Source organism: Bos indicus, chromosome 8 (genome assembly GCF_029378745.1).
Source record: "Bos indicus isolate NIAB-ARS_2022 breed Sahiwal x Tharparkar chromosome 8, NIAB-ARS_B.indTharparkar_mat_pri_1.0, whole genome shotgun sequence".
Classification (NCBI taxonomy): Eukaryota; Metazoa; Chordata; class Mammalia; order Artiodactyla; family Bovidae; genus Bos; species Bos indicus.
The window spans coordinates 23,527,584-23,551,836 of NC_091767.1; the positions used below are offsets into that span (position 1 = coordinate 23,527,584).

Here is a 24,253-nt window from a genome sequence, read left to right on the forward strand (position 1 = left end):
AGTAATTGTCTGATGTTACTAAATTTTATAATCAGACACTTGTGCTTAATATTCATTTATTCTTACCCAAATATCCTCTGCCTATCTTTCCGAGTGTCTTGCTTGCAATAAAAAGATTAAATACAAATATATATATCATGCAAAATAAATGCAAAAATATATCATGCATTTATATATATATGTATAAATGCAAAAATATGTATCATGATATACATTCCCAAGGGTCAAGCGTGTCTTACCTTTGCTTACATATATCTCTGATTGATGCTGCTTTAGCAATTAGTTTCTCCCATTGGACTTCCTTGCCCACAGACAGAGAGGGCACATCGGACATGGCCATGAAACGCTGCAGTTCAGGATAGACACGATCCTAAGAAGGCAGTTTCACAAAAAAGGTAATTTTACAACTTGAGTTGAATAATCATTATCTCCTTCTATGAAACATTTTCACCTCTAAATCTTACATTTGCATTGCAAATTATAATGTATTTCTTCTAATCAGCAAAGAAGAATGCTGTTATGATTGCTAGAGATTTTCTTGCGGATCTATGTACTGTTCATTTCATAAAACTAGGAAAAAAGTGGCAAAATCTCACTTTAATTACAAAGGCTCTAATCACTTAAATTTCTATTACTTTTTCGCAAAAATGGAAAAACAGATTTCAAAATTAAGGAAACAAGATGATTTTCTATTCTCAATTTCTCTCTGAGAGTCAATCACAACTGACAGCTTCATAGATCAAAAGTACAACACTAAATTAAAATTTCTCAATGTAATCATTTATGCCACTCACTAATATCACTATATCAAAGCACTGTCATGCATAATGACAACATTTGTTTTTTTCAGTGAAAGGGACATGCTTAATATCCACACAAGTGTGTATCTGAGCTTACCTGTTTTTCCCACAAAGATGTCAACAAGCGCAAAGTGACAGCTTTTAGTTGTGGAGTGGTTCCAAGAAGTTGAATTACTCGTAGAATCTGTCCTATGCACACCTACAAAACATTGAAGAAACTTTGGTTTCATAAATGCAAATATGGATAAAATCCCAATGGTAACAAAAAAACTTAAAAACCTCTTATAAAATAAAGACTGAAATGGAAGCTTATTACAGTATTACCTATTTTCTCAGAGGTCAGAGATACCTTTGGGAGGAGCTAGTTAGCAATTCTGGGCGTATAAAGATCCTATGTCAGATGATATAGCCAGTGGGAAAACATAATGAAAAGATGATTTTAGAAACTAATTCTCAAATATTTTAACAAATATTTTTGGCCCAACAAAGGAAGTATGGATCGCAGCCAAAATTAAAGGGTCAAAATTTCACATGGTGAGAAACAAAATTCAATGTATTCTTCATGCCTCACTTTCTTTCTGCTCCCAAGTAAACCGGTTAATATACAAACCTTGTGAACTCCAAGTGTAGGTAAAGTATACAAGATATCATTGTATAACACAGGTGCCAGTGGTCTTCCTAATTTGAACATCAAAACTGGAATCAGATTCGGTACCTAAAATGAATTTAAAGAACATACAAATTATGTCTTTTAAAAGAAATCAATCTATAAAGCAATCATTATTTCATTTTTCTCCAAAGGAATACTATGAATATATATGAATTAAAAGACAGAAAATGCCAGTTAGCCATTTGTTGTTAATAATAAATTCACAGTATCACTAATATCCTATTTATTTTTAAATTACCTGTGAGCTCTTGTTCTATCTATTTATACGTGTTTAAATACCCTAGGTTTTTGGTGCTAAAATCACAACATTAATTCTTCGTAATAAAAAATAGTTATGATCTATCCTGCCCTAAAGAAGCTTACAAATTCTTTAAAAAAAAAAAGAAGAAGCTTACAATTCTAATGAGCAACCTAATGAAATATTCAGTGATGTTATTCCAAAACAAAATAATTAAAATCAATTGTACTTTATGGGAATTAATACACAAAAAATTCCTTGCAAGTTTATATTTCAATCCCTATGCATATCACAATAAAATAAGAAAAGCAAATCATTTATTGCAAACCTTTTATTATTAAGATGGCAATATTTCCCAAATACATCTACAGATTCAATATAAACCCTATCAAAATTCCAGCTAGCCTCTTTGCCAAAATTGAGAAATTAATCTTAAAATTCACATGAAAATAAGCAATCCTGAAGAACCAAAACAATCTGGAAAAGGAATGAAGTTTGAACATTCAACTTTCTCAAATACAAAATGTCCTACGAAGTTACAGCAATCAAAATACTGTGGTACTGGAATAAGAATGTAAATACAGATCAATGAAATGGAACTCAGTATCTAAAAATAAAACTTGTCATTTATCTTAATTGATTTTAGACAGGCCAAGAAAACATGATGGAGAAAGAAGAGTCTTTGAAAACTGGTGTCAGATTTTGAAAACTATATTTCCATCTACAAAAGAATTAATTTGGACTCCTTCCTCATACTACATTAATAATCTTTGAGCAAAAATTAACTCAAAATAGAGTTTAGACTAAAATGTAAGAACAAAAACTGTAAAACTCTTAAAGAAAATATAGGAGTAGATCTTTCTGACTTTGAGTTAGGCAAAGTCTTCTTAGATATGGCACCAAAAGCATGAGCATCAAAATAAAATACATTTCATCAAATTAAAAATATTTGTCCTTCAAAAGACACTATAAAAGGAAGGAAATTGTGGAATTCACAAACATATACATGGACCTAGTGACTGTCTAAGTCAGAAAGAGAAAATCAAATATCACATAATATCACTTATATGTGGAATCTGGAAAATGTTACAGTGAGCTTATTTGGAAAGCAGAAACAGAGACACAGAGAGAATGGACATATGGATAGTGGTGGGGGGGGGGTGGAGGGGCAATAAGAGAGGAGGGGGGATGAATTGAGAGACTGGGATTGACATATATACACTATTATGTATAAAATAGATAATTAATGAGAATCTATTGTATAAGCACAGGGATTCCATTCAGCACCTTGTGGTGACCTAAATGGGAAGGAAATCCAAAAAAGAGGGGATGTGTATGTATACATATAGCTGATTCACTTTGTAATATAGCAGTAACTAGCTCAACATTGTAAAGCAGCTATATGCCAACAACAAAAAAAAGATTTTTTTAAGACACTATAAAGAAAATGAAAATAAAAAGAACCCACGGAATGGAAGAAAATATCTGCAAATCATACATCTAATGAGGGACTTACAGATCCAGAATATAAATATATCAAGAATCCTCCATAATAAAGGACAAATAATCCAATTTTAAAAGAGTAACGGATCTGAATAGATATTTCTCCAAAGAAGACAGACAAATGACCAATAAAGACAGGAAAAAATACTCAACCAGCATTAACCATGACTTAAATGCAAATCAAAACCAAGTAATATGCCACCCCATACCCAACAGGATGACTTGTAAAGACAGATCATAGCAAATACTGACAAGGATGTGGAGAAATCAGGACCTTCATACACTGCCAGTGGGAAAGTTAAATGGTGCAGCCCCTTAGGAAAACAGCCTGTCCGTTTCTCAATTAGCTAAATAGAATTACCATATGATTTAGTAACTACACTTATAGGTATTTACCCAAGAGAAATTAAAACATATACTCATACAAAAACTTAACATGTGAACCTTCACAGCAGTATAATTCACAATAGCCAAACAGTGGAAACAATGCAAACATCCATCAACTGATGAAGGGATAAATAAAATGTAGTATACCCATATGATAGAACATTATTCTGCCATAAAAACAGAATCAATACGGATGAACTATTTAAACATCAATAGCAAAAAATAAACAAATAACTCAATTAAAAAATGAACAAAGGACTTGAACAGACATTTTCCAAAGAAGAAATACAAATGGCCACAGATACATGAAAAGATGCTTAATATCACTAATCACCAGGGAAATGCAAATCAAAACCATGATGAGATATCACCTGACACCTGTTAGAATGGCCATTATCAATAAACTAGAAAATAATAGCTGTTGGCAAGGATGAAGAAAAACTGCAACCTTTGAGCAATATTGATAAAAAGTAAAATGGTGCAGTCACTATGAAAAACAATATGGAGGTTCCTCAAAAAATTAAAAACTAATATATGCAATCCCATTTCTGAGAATACCAGTACAGGCAGTAGTCTCTTTTAAAATTTATTCACTCACACCCACACACAAATTAACTGCTCAGTTGCTATTAGCTACTTATTCTATAACAATAGTCTTTTGATTGAAACACAAGATTTTCTGTAATATTTTATGGAATGTCAAGAAACTTTAATTGTTCGACTTGTTTCATGTGGCACTGTTGGTTTCTATAATAAAATACACATGGGCAATTAAAAATGTTTCAAATCAAATATTTCAAAGGAACCAAAATCAAGATCTCAAAGAGATATTAAGCACCTCCATGTTCACTGGAGAAGGCGATGGCACCCCACTCCAGTACTCTTGCCTGGAAAATCCCATGGATGGAGGAGCCTGGTGAGCTGCAGTTCACAGGGTCGCTAAGAGTCAGACACGACTGAGCGACTTCACTTTCACTTTTCACTTTCATGCATTGGGGAAGGAAACGGCAACCCACTCCAGTGTTCTCGCCTGGAGAATCCCAGGGATGGCGGGGCCTGGTGGGCTGCCGTCTATGGGGTCACACAGAGTCGACACGACTGAAGCGACTTAGCAACAAAATGTTCACTGCAGCATTACTCACAATAGCCAAGAGATGGAAATAACCTAAATACTATCAATGGATGGATAGATAAAGAAAATGTGGAATATACATACACAAGGAAATCCTGTCATATACTATAATATGGATAAATCTTGAGGACATTATGCTATGTGAAACAACCCAGTCACAGAAGGACAAATATCACGTGGTTCTATTATATGAGGTATCTAAACTAGCCAGTCTTAGAAAAAGAAAGTTGAATGTGCTTATCAAGAGCTGGGAGAAGGGAGAAATGGGGACTTGCTCAGTGGGTACAGAAATTCAGCCTTGCAAGATGAAAACCTGTATACAGTATACCTTCATTTTGATAAGAAGGTATATTTTATGTTATCTACTCTTCACTACAATTTTTAAAGGAACCATGGGATTGTTTTTTAAGAGTCAGAAGAGTCTTGTTGAGTTCATTTAGGTAAACGACTTTATTTTACAGATGGTAGAGGTAAGGCATGGAGGGAATTACAAAGTTAGTGGCAGAATGAGGATGGAAGTTCAGATCTCAGTTTACTCCTCCTTTCTATACTGGGAGAAATGAAAACAACACAAGATTCCAGGCTATGTATAATAGGATAAAGAGTTATCATGTTAAGTCTTCTTCCTATAATTGGACTAAACATATAAGAAAAAAGCAGGAGAGACAAAACTCAGCATCTCCCTGGAGTCAATCATATAAAGAACAGAGTAGAAAAATTTTACTCTGGATTCCACAAAAAATATCCATGTGGGCAACACTGTACAAGTTATGCAGAAAGCAGCATAATCTTTCAGAGTCCTATAATGAAAATCATGAGTAGTGCTATCCACTTATAAATTGAGAACTATAGAGGGCTTTGTTATTATTCGTTTTGGTTTCCAGATGAGAGATATAATTATGTCTATAACTAGTCTCTTTTTAAAAAATATGAGAGAGCTCATACTTTAACAGTATATAAGAGATAGTTATAAATTAACATTGAAAAATTAAGACACCAGTGAAAAAAAAATTCAAGGCATATTCATCATATGGAAGTAAGAGGTAAATATCCAAAGTGGTATCTGGTTTTCTTTAACTTTTCTGACTTATGTTTTATAAACTAGACCTGAAATATAAAGTGAATTCCTAGACCATATTTTATAAACTCCCTTAGATAATTGCTGAAATATCTTTGCACAAGAGTGTCCTATGAAAAAATGGAAGTAATTTTATGTATACAAAGGTATTTGCCATTTATAAAACAGTGGTAACACTATGTGTTAAGTTAGAAGTGAAAAGATAAAACATGAATTAAAACTTGTATTGATGTGTACTTGATTTAGTATACCTGTGTGAGTTTCAGGTGTACTGCATAGTGATTTAGCAAAATGTGAAATTTTATAAAACAAAGAGTGAATATGCTAGGATGGTACATACAAACAGAAGCATAAAAGAATTCTTAAATAATTTTAACAGTGAAAGAGTTTTTTTTAGTGATTTATTTTACAAAAAAACGTACATAATGTACTATGGTGTTTTTGAACATCAGTTAATTCCATCTTCCTAAATTATTTGACATGTCTACTCACAATATTACTTATTATTTCAGTAATACAGTAGAAAGCAGTTCACTGATGGACGTGCTGAAAAGCTAATCATTTCTTTTTCTTATAAGAATTTGAAGAAATAGAGCAATATCAGAGAAATCTAAACACAGTGTAATTTTTTTTCTTCTGTGGTTCATATTATTTCATAATGTTATAACTAAATAAGTGGCTTAGGGTCTTGAACTTTAACCTTTGAGAGTCAAATAAGGTCAAGAGATTGCCTCAACTAGGCAATCTTCTTTCTGTTTGATATTCACTCTAGCTTTATTCCAATTCAGCCTGAGCATATGATCCATGACTCCTCTAATAGTAACGGCTAACATCTATTGAACAGTGACTACAAATGCTCTCCTTAGCACTTCATAGAAATCATGATTATCATGTTTCAAATGATAAAACTGAAGTTTATAAAGGCCAAATAATTTGCCCAAGGTATTAATAACAGAGTAGTACATACTGGAGTTGGGACTAAAGCAAAGCAATTTAACTCTGAAGAGCCCATGTACTTGCCAGTTTGGCTTACCAAAAATAGGGGTGACATCTTCATTGCCTTTGCATCTCAGGTCCCAGCATATCATAAGTGCTTTCTGAATGCAAAAACCACTCCTAGTTTCTTTATCTGCTCAAATTCTATATGCAAGATAGATCTTGTAATAGTCCTGCAGATATTTCATTTGGTACACAATTATTAAAAGCTTACCACTTGCAAAGAAAAGTACCTAGAGACAGTACTCTGACCAAACAACTCTGAATCACAAAAATTTACCTCTTAGGTTAAGTGTTACCAGGATATCAATATTATCAGAACATCTTTAGAATCTGAGCTAAGAATTTCCCAGTACATAGAAAAATAAGTTCATCAACATAGGAGCTCCGAGCAAAGAATAAACAAGGAAATACCACAAATTAGAATGGATCAACTCAAGTACCATACCACTGGAAGAGTCTGAAATACCTGGAAGAAAGTAACCGTGACCTTTCTCTACCTAAACTTAATTTCTAGGTTAGTCTCCTTGGTCTTCTGAATTTCTGTCTCAGAATCGGACAATTTATATATTTAGAAAATGGTATAAGAAAACTTAATTGTTGACAGAAAGTAATCATCATGCTATTAGATGTAAATACCAGTGGGACAAAGGAGTAAAACCACAACTTTTTTCAATTGCTAATATTTTAAAAACTTGATCTAAATAACAACTATAATGAGTAAATTCCTGTAAGCATAAAATTTCCTTCCTAAACGAAAGTTTGTTTTACATTCCTATCATGAAAGTGTGAAAGTGAAAGTCGCTCAGTCCAGTCTGACTCTTTGTGACCCCATGGACTGTACCATGGAATTCTCCAGGCCAGAATACTTGAGTGGGTAGCCTTTCCCTTCTCCAGAGGATCTTCCCAGCCCAGAGATCAAATCCAGGTCTCCTGCATCGCTGGTGGATTCTTTACCAAGTGAGCTTTCAGGGAAGCCCTAATACATTTCTATCATGGTAAGATCTAAATCTTTCGTAGTCTGACTGGTAGAACAATAGTTAAAAGCTCATGTCCCATAAGTAAAGCATAATGTGTTTATTTTTCCTTTCAGTTCAGAACAGTCAATTTCTACTACTGTGTCCGTCACTGGCAATGAGTCTTACATTGGAGAGCTGAGAGGAGGAGTTTGAATGCCCTCCAAGAATGAGATATAATTAAATACAGCTCAGCGAGGTAAGCAACTATGTAATAAAACTAGAGAGAGTCGATGTTTTTGAATTTATTAAAATAGTAAATTGCTCAAGGATCCCAAAGCTATGACAGTCAGATCAATTTATTGGAATAAAAACTATGCAAGACTGACAATGGTAAATGTGAGCCAATTCATAATACATTTGAAGCAAAAAAAGATTAAATGGACAATACAAATAGGCTGAACATAGAGTACGACTCCAAATCCTCACTTTCCCTTTTCACTGACAAAAAACTTTTGAAGTATAAATAAGTGGTAGATATTTTATACCATAAATTGTATAAGGTTGCAATTCAGTCTCAAATGAATGCCTGAACATTAAACAGGGTTTACGTGAATAATGGTAAACAAACGACCTGACTAGAAAGCTATATTAACCAAAAAGATTCACACCCAGAATGAAGTAAAATTAATGAAAAAAGCCAGAAACATAAAAAAGGATTGATATAAATGTCTTACAACAATGAATAAGAAGACATTCAATTGCTTGGAGTAGACAGGGTATCATTAAGGAATGACACAAAACAGATTTAGTAAACTCCTATCCTGCCTAATCTTCTGCATCAAGGAAAAATATAAGACTAGAAAGATGCATGTTAGTAAGTAGACACTGACAGTCACATCCATGATAGAAACAGTGCAAACCAACAGAAAGTAAAAAAAGATGATAATGATTAATCCATGAATGGTTTTTAGAAAAACTGATTAGTTAATGGAGAAGAGAAATCCTAACACACTACTATGTAAGAAAAAAAATTCCAAATGGATTTAGGAATTAAATATCAAAAAGTAATAAGAGAATCTAGAAGAAAATTTAAGTGAATATTTACATGCTCCCTAGGGAAAAAAACTCACTATGAGACTAAATTCCAGAGGAACATTTAGAAAACATTAAGAGCATCTGAATTTAAATACATGTTAGCACAACAAAAAAAGGTGAAAGATAACGTTAAGGAAATCACCTTGAAAGTGAAGTAAAAGTGTATAGAGAAGAAAACCGGGAAAGAAAAGAAAAGAAAACTGTAAGTGAAGTGAAGTCACTCAGTCGTGTCTGACTCTCTGTGACCCGGTGGACTGTAGTCTACCAGGCTCCTCTGTCCAAAGGATTCTCCAGGCAAGGATACTGGAGTGGGTTGCCATTTCCTTCTCCAGGGGATCTTCCCGACCTAGGGATCGAATCCAGGTCTCCTACATTGCAGGCAGATACTCTACCCTCTGAGCCACCAGGGAAGCCCCGAAAAATGTAAGACCGGTACAGAATTAAGGGTCCAAGAGAAGTTCCAGAAAGAAAGAGCAGATCAGTAGAGGGAAAGAAATTAATGACAAAATATTAAAGAAAATTCCCCAGAATTCAAGGGCCTTGATTTCCACGTTAAAAAAAGCCATCAATTACCAGTTCAACAGATGAAAAAAGGTTCACACCAATACACATCTTTATTGAAATTACAGAGTACCAGGGCAAAGAGAAGATTCTAAAAGCTTCCAGAGAGGAAAAATAAAAACCAACATTAGGTTCACATAAACATACACTCAGGATTTCAGGAATCAGAATAACTTTGGATTTCTTCATAGCAGCACTGCAAGCTATAGAACTAGAAAACAAATAAGATTTTGAAGAAAAATGGTTCCAAATGCAGAATTCTACACCCAGTCAAACTAACCCAATCTCTGCCATACAGTAAAGTACTCACTAATAGTTACAAAAAAGAAAACACACATACATACAATTTTCAATCAAAGATTTGATACTTTAAATAAAGAATACAAAGATTCTTAAGTAAATACAGAATCCACCCCCTCCAAAATGGACAACGCATACATATCTAAAATTCAAAGAGAAAAACAAAAGCAGTGAGTAAAAACTTTAAATCTCACTACTAATTTTTAAAATTGAAAATGAAAACAAGATAGTTTCCTCACATACTGCAGTTTGAAATACTTTAAAATTCTAAAACGTAATGTAAAGATACAGTGAGACAAACATTCTCACACAATTATGGGGGAGTAAAAGGTGATGACAATGTTTCTGAAAAGAAAATTTTCAAATTTTATTTAAGAAGTTTAGCTCTAATCTGAGATTTACTTCAAAATAACATTTCTGAGCTGAGGACTGGAGAGTGGAGGGTACGAAGACATAGCCCAGGTAGGAAATGATAATTGCTGAGGCTAAGGGATGAATCAATCAGGTTTATTATACTATCCATCCATTCTTAATTATGCTTGAAATTTTAAAAAATAAAACAATAAAAATCTCCTAATCTAGGAGTCTCATCACATAAATGTATTTTTTTTTAAAAATCAGAAATTCAATAAAATGTAGGAGACAAGATTTCCCCCCAATATACATACAACATTATGTCTAAATCAGCTTAAAAGAAAAAAGCAAAACAAAACAAAACAAAATTTCATATTATTAAAACACCATACAATATGGAAAACATATGCCAGAAAAAAATACTATAAATAGAATTTGTTGTTATAACCACAAAGAAAAAAGGACAAAGAGAAACAGGAAACTCTGTTTTCCTGTACTATAGAAGAATTGAAGACAGGCAATAGTTACCTATGAAATTTAAAGGGCTAACATGTAAAAGACAAACTAGGTTTTTCATGTAATTCCAAGGTTCAAATTGAAAGGCATATTTGAGTTTAATATGGAAAAGAAGTTTTAAGAGAAATTTTTAGAGAATAGAGTGGGATGCCTTAGAAGGCAGTAAGTTTTCCGTAACCAGAGGTGCTCAATAAGAGAATGATAACCATCAACTGAGAAGTTGTTTAAGGTATATATATTTATATATTCAAATATTAAAAAGAAGAATAATAGAAGAAATTGCCAGGACCTATTATTTAAAATATAAAACATAGCTTCAATTAATCAAAATTTAAGCAAATATCTGTGCAGAAAAGAGTTAACATAGCAGGCTTGAGAATATCATCCTTAAAAAGCCACCTTGCAAAGTTAGGCTTTGGGTAGAGTCTCAGAACGTGGATTTTGGGAAGGTTCCTACCATTCTTTATTGATATAAATGTCTCTAAACTGTTTGTACAGACAGTTGCAGTGCTAATGCTGTGCCTAAGCTGAGCGAGTGAGTGAAAGTCGCTTAGTCGTGTCCGACTCTTTGTGACCCCATGGACTACACAGTCCACGGAATTGTCCAGACCAGAATACCAGAGTGGGTAGCCATTCCCTTCTCCAGGGGATCTTCCCACCCAGAGATTGAACCCAGGTCTCTCTCATTGCAAGCGAATTCTTAACCAGCTGAGCCACCAGAGTAGCTCGTGCCTGAGCTGACCAGCTCCCAATAAAACCCTTGGGCAGAGTCTCTAATGCTCTTCCATATTAGACAACACTCCACATGTGCTGTCATGATTCCATGCTGGAGGAATTAAGCACATTCTGTGCGACTCCACTAGGAGAGGATTTTTGGAAACTTGTGCCCAGTTTCCTCTGGACTTCACCCAATGAACCTTTTCCTTTGCTGATTTTGCTTTTACCCTTTAGCTGTAATAAATCATAGTTGTATTTGGAACTAGATAATGAGTCCTGTGAGTCCTTAAAGCAAATCAACAAACCAGAGCATAGTCTTGGAGACTCCTGACCCAGAAGCATTTCATATTCTGCCTTAAAAGAAACTAGCATTGAAGAAAACACAAATGTTATGTAGAATTTTTTAAAACAGCAACTTCTAGAGTATTTCTCAATCAATAACAACAGTAAATTCTCCCATGAGTTATATACCTAACAGTCAAAAACATCTGAGGGACAACTAGACACTGGGTGCTGTGTCAAGCTTTAGCAACAGAGCTAAGGAAAGACAGACCCTGCTCTCAAGTAGTTTATCGTTTATTCAAGGAACTCACAATTAAAACTTCCATCATTACTTACTGAATAAGCCAAACTTAACTTTGAGGGTTAAAAGCATAGAAAATAATTTCTATAGACAGAAATGAAGATATAAGAACAAGAAAACAACAATTCAAACTTTGAGAATTGCAATATACTGAAAAGTATGGGCTTCCCGGGTGGCAAGTTGAATTAGTGGTTGAATCCGCCTGCCAATGCGAGATGTGAGACACAGGGGTCAATTCTTGGGTCAGGAAGATCCCCTGGAGAAGGGCACGGCAACCACTTCAGTATTCTTGCCTGGAGAATCCCAAGGACAGAGAAGCCTGGCAGGCTACAGTCCATGGGGTTGTAAAGGGTTGGACATGACTGAAGCGACTTAGCATGCACGCATGCTTTTTTCCGAGGAAAGGAAAAATTCTAGCACTGGGCTGCCCAATGCAATAGCCACTTTCCACATACATCTACTTAACTTTGAAATTAATGAAAATTAAATAAGATTAAAACTCTGGTCTTTTAGTCACATTAGCCAAATTTCAAGTGCACAAAAGTCACAAGTGGCTAGTGACTACCATATTGGAAAACAGATTACAGAACAATTTCATCACTGCAGAAATTTCTGTGTTGAACAGTGCTATCATAAAAGGCTGAAGTGCCCAAGAATTCCTCAGATGTTTGCTACCACATTGTCTGTAATGGCAGCAATAACAACAACAACAAAAACAGGAACAACTTAAATATCTATCAATACAGAAACAATGACATACATTAAACTGTTGATACCCTGTAGAACATCAGCAACCTTCAAACACCATAAATTAGATCTGTACAAACTAGCACAGAAAGGTGACTATATTGTATTAATGAGAGAAAGACACAAACCGCAAAGGAATATATAGTATAACGCAATGGCTTTGTGTTCATATATGCAAATATATTGTGAGTGGTTCAGAGCAAAGAAAGTACCTTAAGACAAATGTATTTGTTTATGACTACTTGGACATACTACTATATTGTCTGGATACATACTATGATTATATATTACAAGAATATTACTTCAGTAAAATATTTTTACTTTATTTATATTAATAAATTTAATTTAAATAGTAATGTTGTTTTACTAAATTTCTTTTCAGCAGTCTTTCAGTATGTGATGGGACTGAATTTGCATTAAATGACCAGAAGCTATAGGACTAGTACGTAGAATAGTAGGAAGTAGACGTGGAAGCATTAGAACCCAGCGAAGGCTCAGTGGAGGAATGAGACACACTGCAGACTTTCTGCCCAAAGGAGATGGATCCCGTCTGGGAACAAAATCTGATTATGCTTCTCCCCTGCTTTCTTGCTCAACTTAGTTTTCAAGACAATCTAGTCCTTCTGGCTTACTGAACCTTATATGTGTTCAATCTTTACCAAAATGATAGTTCAACTACTCATGTACTAACCACGAAAAACAGGGGCTTCCAAGGTGGCACTAGTGGTAAAGAACCCACCTGCCAATGCAAGAGACAAAATCTCTTGAGTCAGGAAGATCCCCTGGAGGAGGGCATGGAAATCCTCTCCAGTATTCCTGCCTGAAGAATCCCACGGACAGAGGAGACTGGCATGCTGCAGTCCATGGGATCACAAAGAATCAGACATGACTGAAGCGACTTAGCACACACTCACAACCATGAAAAATGTCTAAAAGGATAACAGAGTAACTGTTTGCCCTTTTCTAGGCAAAGAATACCCTAGGCCCTGTTTGTCACTCTAGCTTTGTAAGCACCTTTATCTCAGTATATTTTGGGTAACAGTTATTCATTCTCAAGACTGTTGCCTATCGTAGTCTGTGAACGCCTTATAGGTAACAACTCTGTTCCTATTCTTTTTGAATTTACCCAAGACCTCATGTGAAGAGTTGACTCATTGGAAAAGACTCTGATGCTGGGAGGGATTGGGGGCAGAAGGAGAAGGGGAAGACAGAGGGTGAGATGGCTGGACGGCATCACTGACTCAATGGACGTGAGTCTCAGTGAACTCCAGGAGTTGGTGATGGACAGGGAGGCCTGGTGTGCTGTGATTCATGGGGTCGCAAAGAGTCGGACACGACTGAGCGACTGAACTGAACTGAACTGACGACCACACATACAGCAAATATTCAGTAAATAAGAGCTGAATTAAACTCAAGGCTGACCTAAGGAGGAAGAAAAATTAACATACTGTTTGAGAGTGACTACTTCCACCCCAAAAAGATCTGCCTGACATTCTATTGCCCTCTTAGTACCTCTTTGAAAAGCCCATTTTAAGAATTATTGTTCTTAACCATTTCAGGTTTCTATTCCACTGCAGAGACTGTGAGGCTATTTTAGCCAAGTAAGATCAATAAGAAGAGTATTCTAAATCCTTGGTATACTTATATCAAAGAAATGAACACTAGGTTTTTGTTTTTGTTTTTTTTTTACTGTACATGTGTATTATTCAATCCAGTAGCTGCTAACCACATGTGGCTAAGGAGCCCTTAAAGGTAGTGAGTGTGAACTGAGATGTGCTGAAGGGTAAAGTACACATCAGATTTGGAAAGTTTCATACCAAGGATGTATATGAATATGTTGATTATATACTGAAATAATATTTCAGATATATTGAGGTAAATAAAAAATATTTTAATTTCACCTATTTATTTTTGCTTTTTAAAAAACGTAGCTACCAGAAAATTTAAATCTGTATATGTGGCTCATATACCTCTGTTGAGCAGCGCTATTCTCTATTTCCTGTATGCATCTAAATGCAGTTTAAAACACACACACACACACACACACACACACACACACACACACACGTGCACACACAAGAACACTTAAAACAGTTAACGTCCCTCTTTACATGTACTTGGGGAATAAAGAATGACAATAAGTCTCAGATATGCAAGGAACATGTCTATCTTGCTAAATAGCCCAGCACTGCACCTAGAACATAAGGCAGCAGATAAATAATTGTAAAATAAAGAAGCTATAAAAATCGACCACAATTTTAATCACATATAACTTCTGTTGAGCACTGACTATAAATCAGGTATTATATAGTGGATTATCTCATTTAACCCACCTGAAGAATTTAATGAAGTGGGTTCTTCTATTATTTTCATTTTAGAGATTAGAGAACACAAGTATATGCAGGTTTATAATGAATCTACAATATTATAAGAAACAAAACAATACATATATTCTATACAAGATATTCAATAAAACTTTAAGGAATAAATATTTATTGAGTGCTTTCTATCACATGATTCTAGGAGCTATGACATTAAGAGAAACACAGGTTAATTCAGTCAAAATATAAGTGGTTATAGGCTAGAAATCTCACTATGATTACCAATATTCTACATCAAAATATTAATAAGCCTGAATAATTACTGGTAACACAAAATTCTTAAAAATTCAGGCAATCCCTTGAAATTCACTGTAAAACACAGCATTTATACGGCACTTCACAATGTTTTTTCATAACTCATAACTATTATAACACTTCTTAGAGGCAGGTATTGTTAGAGATTGGATAGGATCTTACAAATACTAAGATTCATTATCTGATCCATTATCAGGTTTTAATTCATGTTCTATGAATTAAATTTAATTAACATGAATTTAATTCATGTTCTAGGACAGTAGTCTTATGACTACTGTCCAGGAATTTTCTGGTAGGGTGACAGGGAGTTTTAGACAAGTCACCTACAAAATTAATTCTGGCTTCCAGATTCCTATCATCTTCAGAAATAATGGCCTTGGGCTGAGCAAGGCATGAAGACAATGTTAATTAAAAACTTTCTATGAGGCTTAAAGAGGCCAGTACCAACAAATTTATCACTTTGTTGGGGGGGAAGCATTCAAATTTAAAAGAGCCTTCGATCAAAACATTCATCCTTACTGAGCTCCTTTTTGAAAATGTACTTATTAGGGCAGAAATCTTGACCACCTTGAAAAAATAAGCAATATTCAATGCCCACTAAATGGTCAACTTAATTTTTAATGGTTAAATGGCATGGCAAGAATGGTTCAGGTACTTGTAAATGTTAAATGTCTGGGAATGTCTTCACTGGCTTTTGAACAGTTTCAAAGAGCAGACATGAGGATTCATTAGCTCTTAGCACATATGAACCTGCTCCAAAGGCAGCCATGAGAGTTGCCTAGCAACAGTGCATTTTGCATCTCTCATCATCCCCCAAGATGCTGCAGCAGCAGCAGCAGCAGCTAGGTCAAGCCTCTCATTAGCAACCTGAAAAAGCATTTTTATCTCCCATTTTACAAAATTATTTTTATTTTCAGGTAAAGCTCATGTATCTATGTATTATTCTTACTGACAATGTAGTCTCTTCCCTCTATTCCTTCTTACCAACCCCCATTTCAACAGATATGTTTTAATGAACCCAACAAAATATCTGTAACAAAAGCAGGCACTGAGAAATCCAACAGAATTTATATGCCTGTTCACAGACTCTAATAGTTCCATATCTTTGGGGCAATAAACGAAGCTTCAGAAGAAGAAAAGATGACACTGCAGTCAAATAACGGGAAGAAAAAAGTCAGTTTTTTGACTTCAAAACTAACAAAAAATCTACCCAAATTATTTGCAAAGCTATTAATAGTTAGTCTTATTTCTTTCTCATCCTCACAAAAACTATTTGCAACCATATAGCAAAACAGCAAAAAGGCAGAAGATTCCAGAGTGGTACCAAACTATAACAAATGGATTGACAGTTTATAATGAATGCAATCTATTGGAAAGGTACTCTGGTTCCCAATTTAATAACTGTGTTAAAAAGCTTCAACTCAGATCAATAGCTATTCATTCACTTCTAAAAATATTTCCTAAAATTAATGCTCAGCATGGTTGCCACACAAAGCTAAAATATATACTCACACAATGTTTTATATACAAAGACTTTAAAAAAGATTAACAAAATAATCCCATAGACTTTTCATTTTATGTATTTTAAAGTGCTTAATCCAGATTTTGACATAAACCACATACATCCTAGTCTCTGAGCTTGTATGCTATCATGAATTTCCCTATGGAAAATATTACAGAATGTGCATGACATGTTACAAAAGATAAACTGTGGGGCTAATAGACTTACATTAAGAATGGTGTAATAAGGAACATTTAAAAGCAACTGTCATCACACCAAATCAAAATGAGTACATTTTAAAAGTGATCTGAAAGGAACAATGTGATTTTTTCCCCCTGAGGCCCCTCCACCTGCCTCCATTTTTTTTTTTTATACAAACACCAAAAAATGAATCTTTAGGAGGATCTCCCAGAAGGGTGTCGTTTACCACTAAAATATTTCATTCCAGCAGTTGAAAGACCATAAAAGGGTGAATGTCCTCCAGAGTCTCTAATAACAGTAATAGATCTTGTGTTACTATTCACAAGTGACCTCTCAGTCAGGCGATTTAATTTTTCCCCCTGCAGCATGGTTGGTTTCCCACACAGTGTAATAACAGTTTTTGCACAACAAGACAATTCATCTGATTAGAAGGACTATATTAAGTCTTTCATGAACAGCATGTGTCATTACAGCTTCAGCTAGGGTTTGATTTAAGATGACCTGATATATACACACATGATTCTTCGTTTTTCTACTGTTTTAAAAAGGATTCCTGACTTTCTTCAGCAATCTTACAGACCATTGCCTGAACCCTTCCCTGGTTTCAAAAACTAATTAAGAACTCATCAAATTGCTCAGTGAGCACTCTAAGTCAGGTACTAAGAATTCACCAGGAAACAGAAATGTGTATAAGGCTTCTCCTTTCTATGTGGACCAAATGAAATTCTACTAATATCTCAAAAAACAAGCAAAAAACATGAAAAGGGACAGAATGAGCATAACCGGTTATTGCAATTACTTATATGTTTCACAACATTTCAACAATGCACTGTTAATTATAAAGACAATATGCATTACCAAGAAAAACTTCAGATAAAGTGAATTTTGAGACTCCATTGTAAACCTCAGCAAAGCACAAAAAATTTAAAATCGGAAACCAGAGGAAAAGGTGTGAAATGAACCAACCATCTAGCAATCTCTACGATAATCAACAGTTCAGCATCATTCAATGCCCACAGAAGCCTAAACCGAAGAATGTCCATACATTTCTTACTGCCTTGCTGATGAGACTGAGAAGCTTAAATCCAGAATCTCTGTAGCAAAGGGCTATAGTGACAGTTGGAGGAATTCTTAGGAGTTTCCTTAACCTTTAATTTAGGCTAATATTCTTGGCTTCCCCCTCCCATCTCTGGATCTGGGCAGCCTCCTCTGAGGACTAGCATCAGAACTCCTTTGCTACAAGGCTAGGAGTGTCCTTACACCTCCCCTGCTCAAAAAGATTCTCCTACTGCTCCATGGTCAGCAGCCCAAACTTGCAAGATTAAGTTCTGTTTAGACTTTTGATGCAGGTAAGATGCTCTCTTCCAGTTTGATTGTTGCACTCCATCTAGGAATTCTGCTTCTTTGAGCAGAGGTCTGTATGTCCCATGAGTGCTAAGTTGCTTCGGTCGTGTCTGACTCTTTGCCACCCTATGAACTGTAGCCCATCAGGCTCTTATATCCATGGGATTCTCTAGGCAAGAATACTGGAGTGGATTGTCATGCCCTCCCCCAAGCGATCTTCCCAACCCAGGGATCGAACCCACATCTCCTATGGCTTCTGCATTACAGGTGAATTCTTTTACCACTAAACCACCAGAGAAGTCCATATGCCCCTTAAGCAAACTCTAAAATGAGCTGAGACAATTCCACTATACTTCCCTTGCCCCTGCTGCCCACATTTTATCCATAGGAAACACTAACATATCTTTTGCTTTGAATAAATTCTAGGCACACAAGTCAATTCCTGCATGGTGGTACTCTTTCTTTTGTTTCCACTATACCAGCAGCCAGCCAGCCCATCACTTTCCATTAGATTTGGGTGGGGAGGTAGACATCCACTCATCGCAAATGTCTGCCCACCCCAGCTGCAAGGGGTCCACGTCAAGCTGGATGGGGGGTATGGAGTTTCATTGCAATCTCTGTCACCAGGCTTGAGATAAGGGGCTGGCCCTTGTAGGACTCAGCAGACTCCAGCAACTTTTGTCAAGAATCCTCCCCCTTTTCTTCACCTAACCTTTCATTTCCTAACTTCTAGACCCTTGATATGAGTAACAGGTTAAAAATTGTAATAGTACTCCAGCCTTGAGTTTTATTCCTACTACTGTTCAAATTCTAGAGGGTATTCTGTATTAAAACTCACTTTGGTATCTCAAGGTCCCTACCGAAAATTCTAACATTCTGTTCTATAACTTTATCTCCTCTATGTCTCATTATTTCAATACTTTAGATAAATTCTCATCTCCAGCTTGACTGCAAGGCTCTTCAGGATCTTCCTTCCAAATAACTGTCCAGTACCACTCCAGGATCAACTTTCCTCACCCTATATATCCTAGTTTAATACAGTACAGTTAATACTTGCAGTCTTGTTAGCCCACTGTCGCCTGCCACAGATCTGTGTCTTTGCATATGCTCTCCCATCCTGCCAGAACGCCTTTCCAGTCCCCCACATCAGGGAAACCCATGGACCTCTTCCTATATGTTCCAGAGACATTTATCTACCTACACAATGGCAATCACCACCTTGTACTGAAAAGTAATTTTTAATACCTCTGGCAACAGACTGGGATCTATGATTCCTGGAAACTAAGACCGTGTCCTTTCATCTTAGTATCACCTGAACTTGCCATGTGGAGGGTATGTAATATATACATGTTGAATGATTAAACCAGTGCCTTGAAAATGCTTGATAAATAAAATGGGACCTAATAAAGGCAAGATATCTACAGTATTTCAAGCTAAATGATAATTCCATGATAATTCCAGTTAATGCAGATCAAGTTGCACCATTAAAGCTTGAATACAATTTGACAACTAAATACACATAAGTACCGTAAAATGCCACCAGTATAATTATCACTAATAACTCAGACTAAGAGAAACAATGAAGGTAGACAAGACTGGATTAGAGAAAAATGTTAAGGAAATAAAACTCGATTACTGTCACGTATATACTCTAACAAACTAATTAGCCAAGTGTTGCCAAGTACCAGTCCCTGCTGATGGGTCTTAATGAATAGCTAATTTGATCATTTTAAACTGGCACATTCATTGTACTAATGCAAATGAGCAAGCTCAAACTGCCTAAAAACAATAACATCAACATCAGCTTATGTTTTAACTCAGCCTATATAAAATTACCCTGAACACTAAATTAATAGGATTTCATTTAATAAGATTTTACTGTAATCTAACCTAAATCCTGTCCCTGGACTCCACACTGTTTCCTCAATTAGTCTGGAAAACACATGCAAATATTGGAAAAGAGTTTATTGTTTCTAGGATGGTGGGCATATACATCTAATACATTTGTATATTAATTTGTGTATTAATTCAATGAGGCAACAAAACAAGGGTCAAACCCAGCAATTGGGCAAGGTTACTAGGAGGCAAAACAAGGGAGGCACAGGTTCTCTTGAGGAATTCCTTTTATGAATTCCAAATCTAATTGTGATTCACTGAAAATTTCCTTTGACGATAACTATAGGACATTTCAGGGTAGTTAACTTGTCCTTATTTATCTTTAATGCTGTTTGTGATATGACAAGTTCAGGTTACATATTTTTTTGTATGTTGGCTTTCTTTAGATTGAGAAAAGAAATACACAAATTCTCTTGAATGCAGATGTCATCCACTACCACAACAGTGTTCATAAACTAGCGTGGCAAGACACGTGGCCTCCAAAAGTCCAATCAATACACCAGGAGCCTGACATGTAGAAGTGATCCCACTTCTTAACTGTCTGTCTGGCTCCACTGAATATGTAACCACATCTAACCCATTTGAAGTACACTGACTTTAGAATGCCCAATTTCAGTATATCAACTACTCTAACCCATTTGAAGTAAACTGACTTTAGAATGTCCAATTTCAGTATATCAACTACTCTAAAAACTTGCCAAGATGTCCACTGTATTGTCTATTATGAAAAGCTCATAACTGTCACTAGTACAGTAGAACCCCAGTATGCTGAAAAGACAAAGGAATAGCGTTAAGTCTCAAGACTTGCAGTGACGGAGCTCACATAGTTGTTTAACTTTACTAATTTTGAAGTAAACTTCCCACTAAACCCAGCAAATCATGGCCCATCATCTCAATTACAGCTATCAGAGAGTAGCTATGATTGTGATGAAGTATCAACGGCTTTCTTTCACTTCCCAACAAGAAAACTAAATCTAAAGTAGAAAGGTACTGCTAATGAACCTATGGTTCACCACATAAAAAACTCCAGTACCTCCAAAAACTTATTTATTCCCACCTTTTGCCCAACAGGGGCACTCAAAAAGGATCACATAAGTGTCGTATATAAAAAGTAGCACTTCATTTGTAATAGAAACAGGCAATAAGACTCTATAATTTCAAAGATGTTTGTTTAACTTGGACTTGTTCAGCAACAGCTCATGAATCACCTATTTCAGGTATCCTATTATGACTTAGCCACTGCTTTCTGGGCCTTTACAACACTGTAGGCTTCTCTGCATCATAGCATGTATCACAGAATATTCTAACTGTATACTGTCCATCTTCCCTATGTACTGTGAATCCACCAATAATTATCTTTGTATCTCAAGTTCCAATTAAAGTGTGTGCCCCAAAGAGCTTCTTCATGACTACTTACTAAATGATTCTTTAATGCCCTTTCAAGCTCTTAAATGAACAGCATATCTTATTAAACCTTTTAAATACTTCAAACTTAAAAGTTAAGGTGTGATTTTTCTCAACATTTTGTAAAAGTTAGTTTTCAAAATAAAGGAAATACAACTTACATTTTTGTTCACTAAAAGGTCATTTCTCTAAAGAAGTCATACAGATGGCCAGTAGGCACATGAAGGGCTGACTACTGAAAGGCCGAAGAATAAATGGTAGGAGATGCCTCCTGACAGCTTCACCCTGAGGTGTCTGGTCACAATACAAGTAGGCAGGAGACCAATACCTTCTTCTTCCCCCTGCGCTCTGACTAAATAGGAAAAAATATATTCTGGCAGTGGTGGGCTTCATGTATTTCCCCCTTTAGAAGAATTCCGCATGTTTGTTACGAAATTCAAAGTTACCACAAAATCTGCTACCCTCTGAGTCCTTCGCCAACACCAGAAGCCCATTCCAAGCAGGTTTAAAGCAGAATACAAAGCTACTGCTAACTAATAGTCAACTCGGAGCAGACAGACTCTGCTGTTACAAATGCAGTTCTAGGCCCCATGTTCATCAAATTCCACCCACATCCTTTCTGTTACTCACTGTTCAGTGACACAACAAGACAAATGGCCTTTGTTTCAGTCTATTAGTAAGCCAGTGAGTGTCACAGTGACATAGGGTTAAACTGAAAAATCACAACAATTCTATCAGTGAGAATTTTAAGCAATTCATACTCCGTAGTCTTCTTAGAAGACACTCAGCCTACTATGAGCACTCAGGAACTCAGGAAAGGTAAGAAATTGACACAGGACTGCTTTCCTGAGTATAAACTCTAGGCTTCATGCAAAAAAAAAACTGAAAAATATTTAAAAATTTAAATGCCAGTTAAAACATTTCATTCTACAGATATCTATGTGGGGTTTATAAAGAATAAATAAACATATTGCCACAGGATGGAGTAGATACTTGAGCTTGTATTTTCATCTGTGTTTCTCTTTGTCTAATTGTCTCATGCTGACAGGCTCATCCCAATTTTGCTCTAGGCATAATCGATACCAAGGCTACAAGGGAACAGTAGTACAGCATTTCTTATCTGGAAAGCTCTTTATTAAAAGTACTGTACACTCTGGCTTCTTTTTGCTGGTGTGAAGAACACAGGAAGCAGGCTGACTTCAGGGGGGCAGCAATTCATAGAACTCGGTGACAACAGAACAGAATGCAATGTGTCCAAAGACTCTTTGTGCAAGTTCCTTTATAGAATATATTTTCTCCTTTTCTCACAGCAGTAACTTACAGACCATTAAATTTCACACATTTCCTATTCATTTTCCATGTTAAAATATGGCTAGTGACCCAGAGTAGAACCATCACAGGATTCTGCCCTGAAAGTCAACTTTTTACTATTTGATAATCTATGACTTCTAAAAGACCAGCACGTCCTGGGCCATGAACCTGCCCTCATAAGTGATTTAAATGGCTCAAGCATGGGTACGCTGTCAAAAACAACAACAAAAAAAGCCCTGAAAACATTACAAAGGATAAAATAAAATTATCAAAGGTTGTAATTGTTTCATCAAGACCTTTAGACTTAACAATCAAAAGGTAAAAAGAAAGCAAAAGTCCTCAGAGTTGTAAATGCAAGCAAAACCAAAATAAGAAAGAAACAAACAAACCAAAAAAACACAACTCTATCCCCACTTACAAACAAGAGAAAAGCATGCAAGTACCAAGGGTTTGAGAGGCATTGGGTTTCACAAAAAATTTGTTAAGTTCCTCAGTGAAGGAAGGTAAGGAGGAGATCTTTGGTTCTCTAAAGCCAAAGTTTATAAATTTTTCTTCTTTGGCATATTTCATTTTATAAACAAGTTAAGAAGAAATTATTATGCCCTACATGTAGCAGTTGGAGTTCTTCCACTGAAGGTGAAACACTAAGCTACTGTACGATTTTACTTTAAACCATCTCAGCCTATCTAAAAGTTATTCATCTTCATGATTAATGCTCCATTCAGATGTCTAAGTATTTAGTCTTGCCATAAATGCTTAACAATATAAGTAGAAACATAGAAAGAAAACACATTTTCTCATGTTTTAAAACTGCTAGCAAGCAGCCTGGATTCCAAAAGAGAATATAATCTATTGTCAGGTGTTCTCTTACATCTATTTATTAAGACATACTATTGAGTATCTAATAACCTATAGGAGGCTTTTGTTGAATCACACATCTATGTAAAAAGTAGCTTCTTCCAACACTTCTATTATTCTTTAGGATGTAATGCTTTGGGTAGAGAAATCTCAATTCCAATAGTTACAGGGAAGCTGTATTGTACTGTATAGTCAATGATATAACTAATGTAATAATTATATATTTCATATAGTATATCACTACATAATTATAACAAATATTATACTAATTAGCCAATGATACAGTTAATATAATTTAACTAAGCTAATAGATATTAGAGAAGGTTTTAAGAGGTGAGCAATATCCCTTTCTTCTCAAGGGGCCAGAGGAGCATTGTGAGAAATTGGGGGTGAGGGTGAACCCCAGGCAGACACAGAGAGAGAGAAGTTTATTTGAAGCTGCCAGAAGGAATATGGGTGGGTATTA

General features: G+C 35.5%; 1 protein-coding gene across 4 annotated transcripts in view; it reads right to left on the reverse strand.

Annotated features, from left to right (window-relative positions):
- The window catches only part of FOCAD (focadhesin), a 302,497-nt gene that overhangs the window by 160,837 nt on the left and 117,407 nt on the right, over positions 1-24,253 (reverse strand). For all 4 annotated transcript variants that reach the window (XM_019965885.2, XM_070794470.1, XM_070794471.1 and 1 more), the window contains 3 exons: positions 1,411-1,515; positions 898-999; positions 240-370 (listed from right to left, as the gene is read on the reverse strand). In XM_019965885.2, the coding sequence (XP_019821444.2) occupies positions 240-370; positions 898-999; positions 1,411-1,515 (338 nt within the window). The remainder of the gene's footprint in view (positions 1-239; positions 371-897; positions 1,000-1,410; positions 1,516-24,253) is intronic.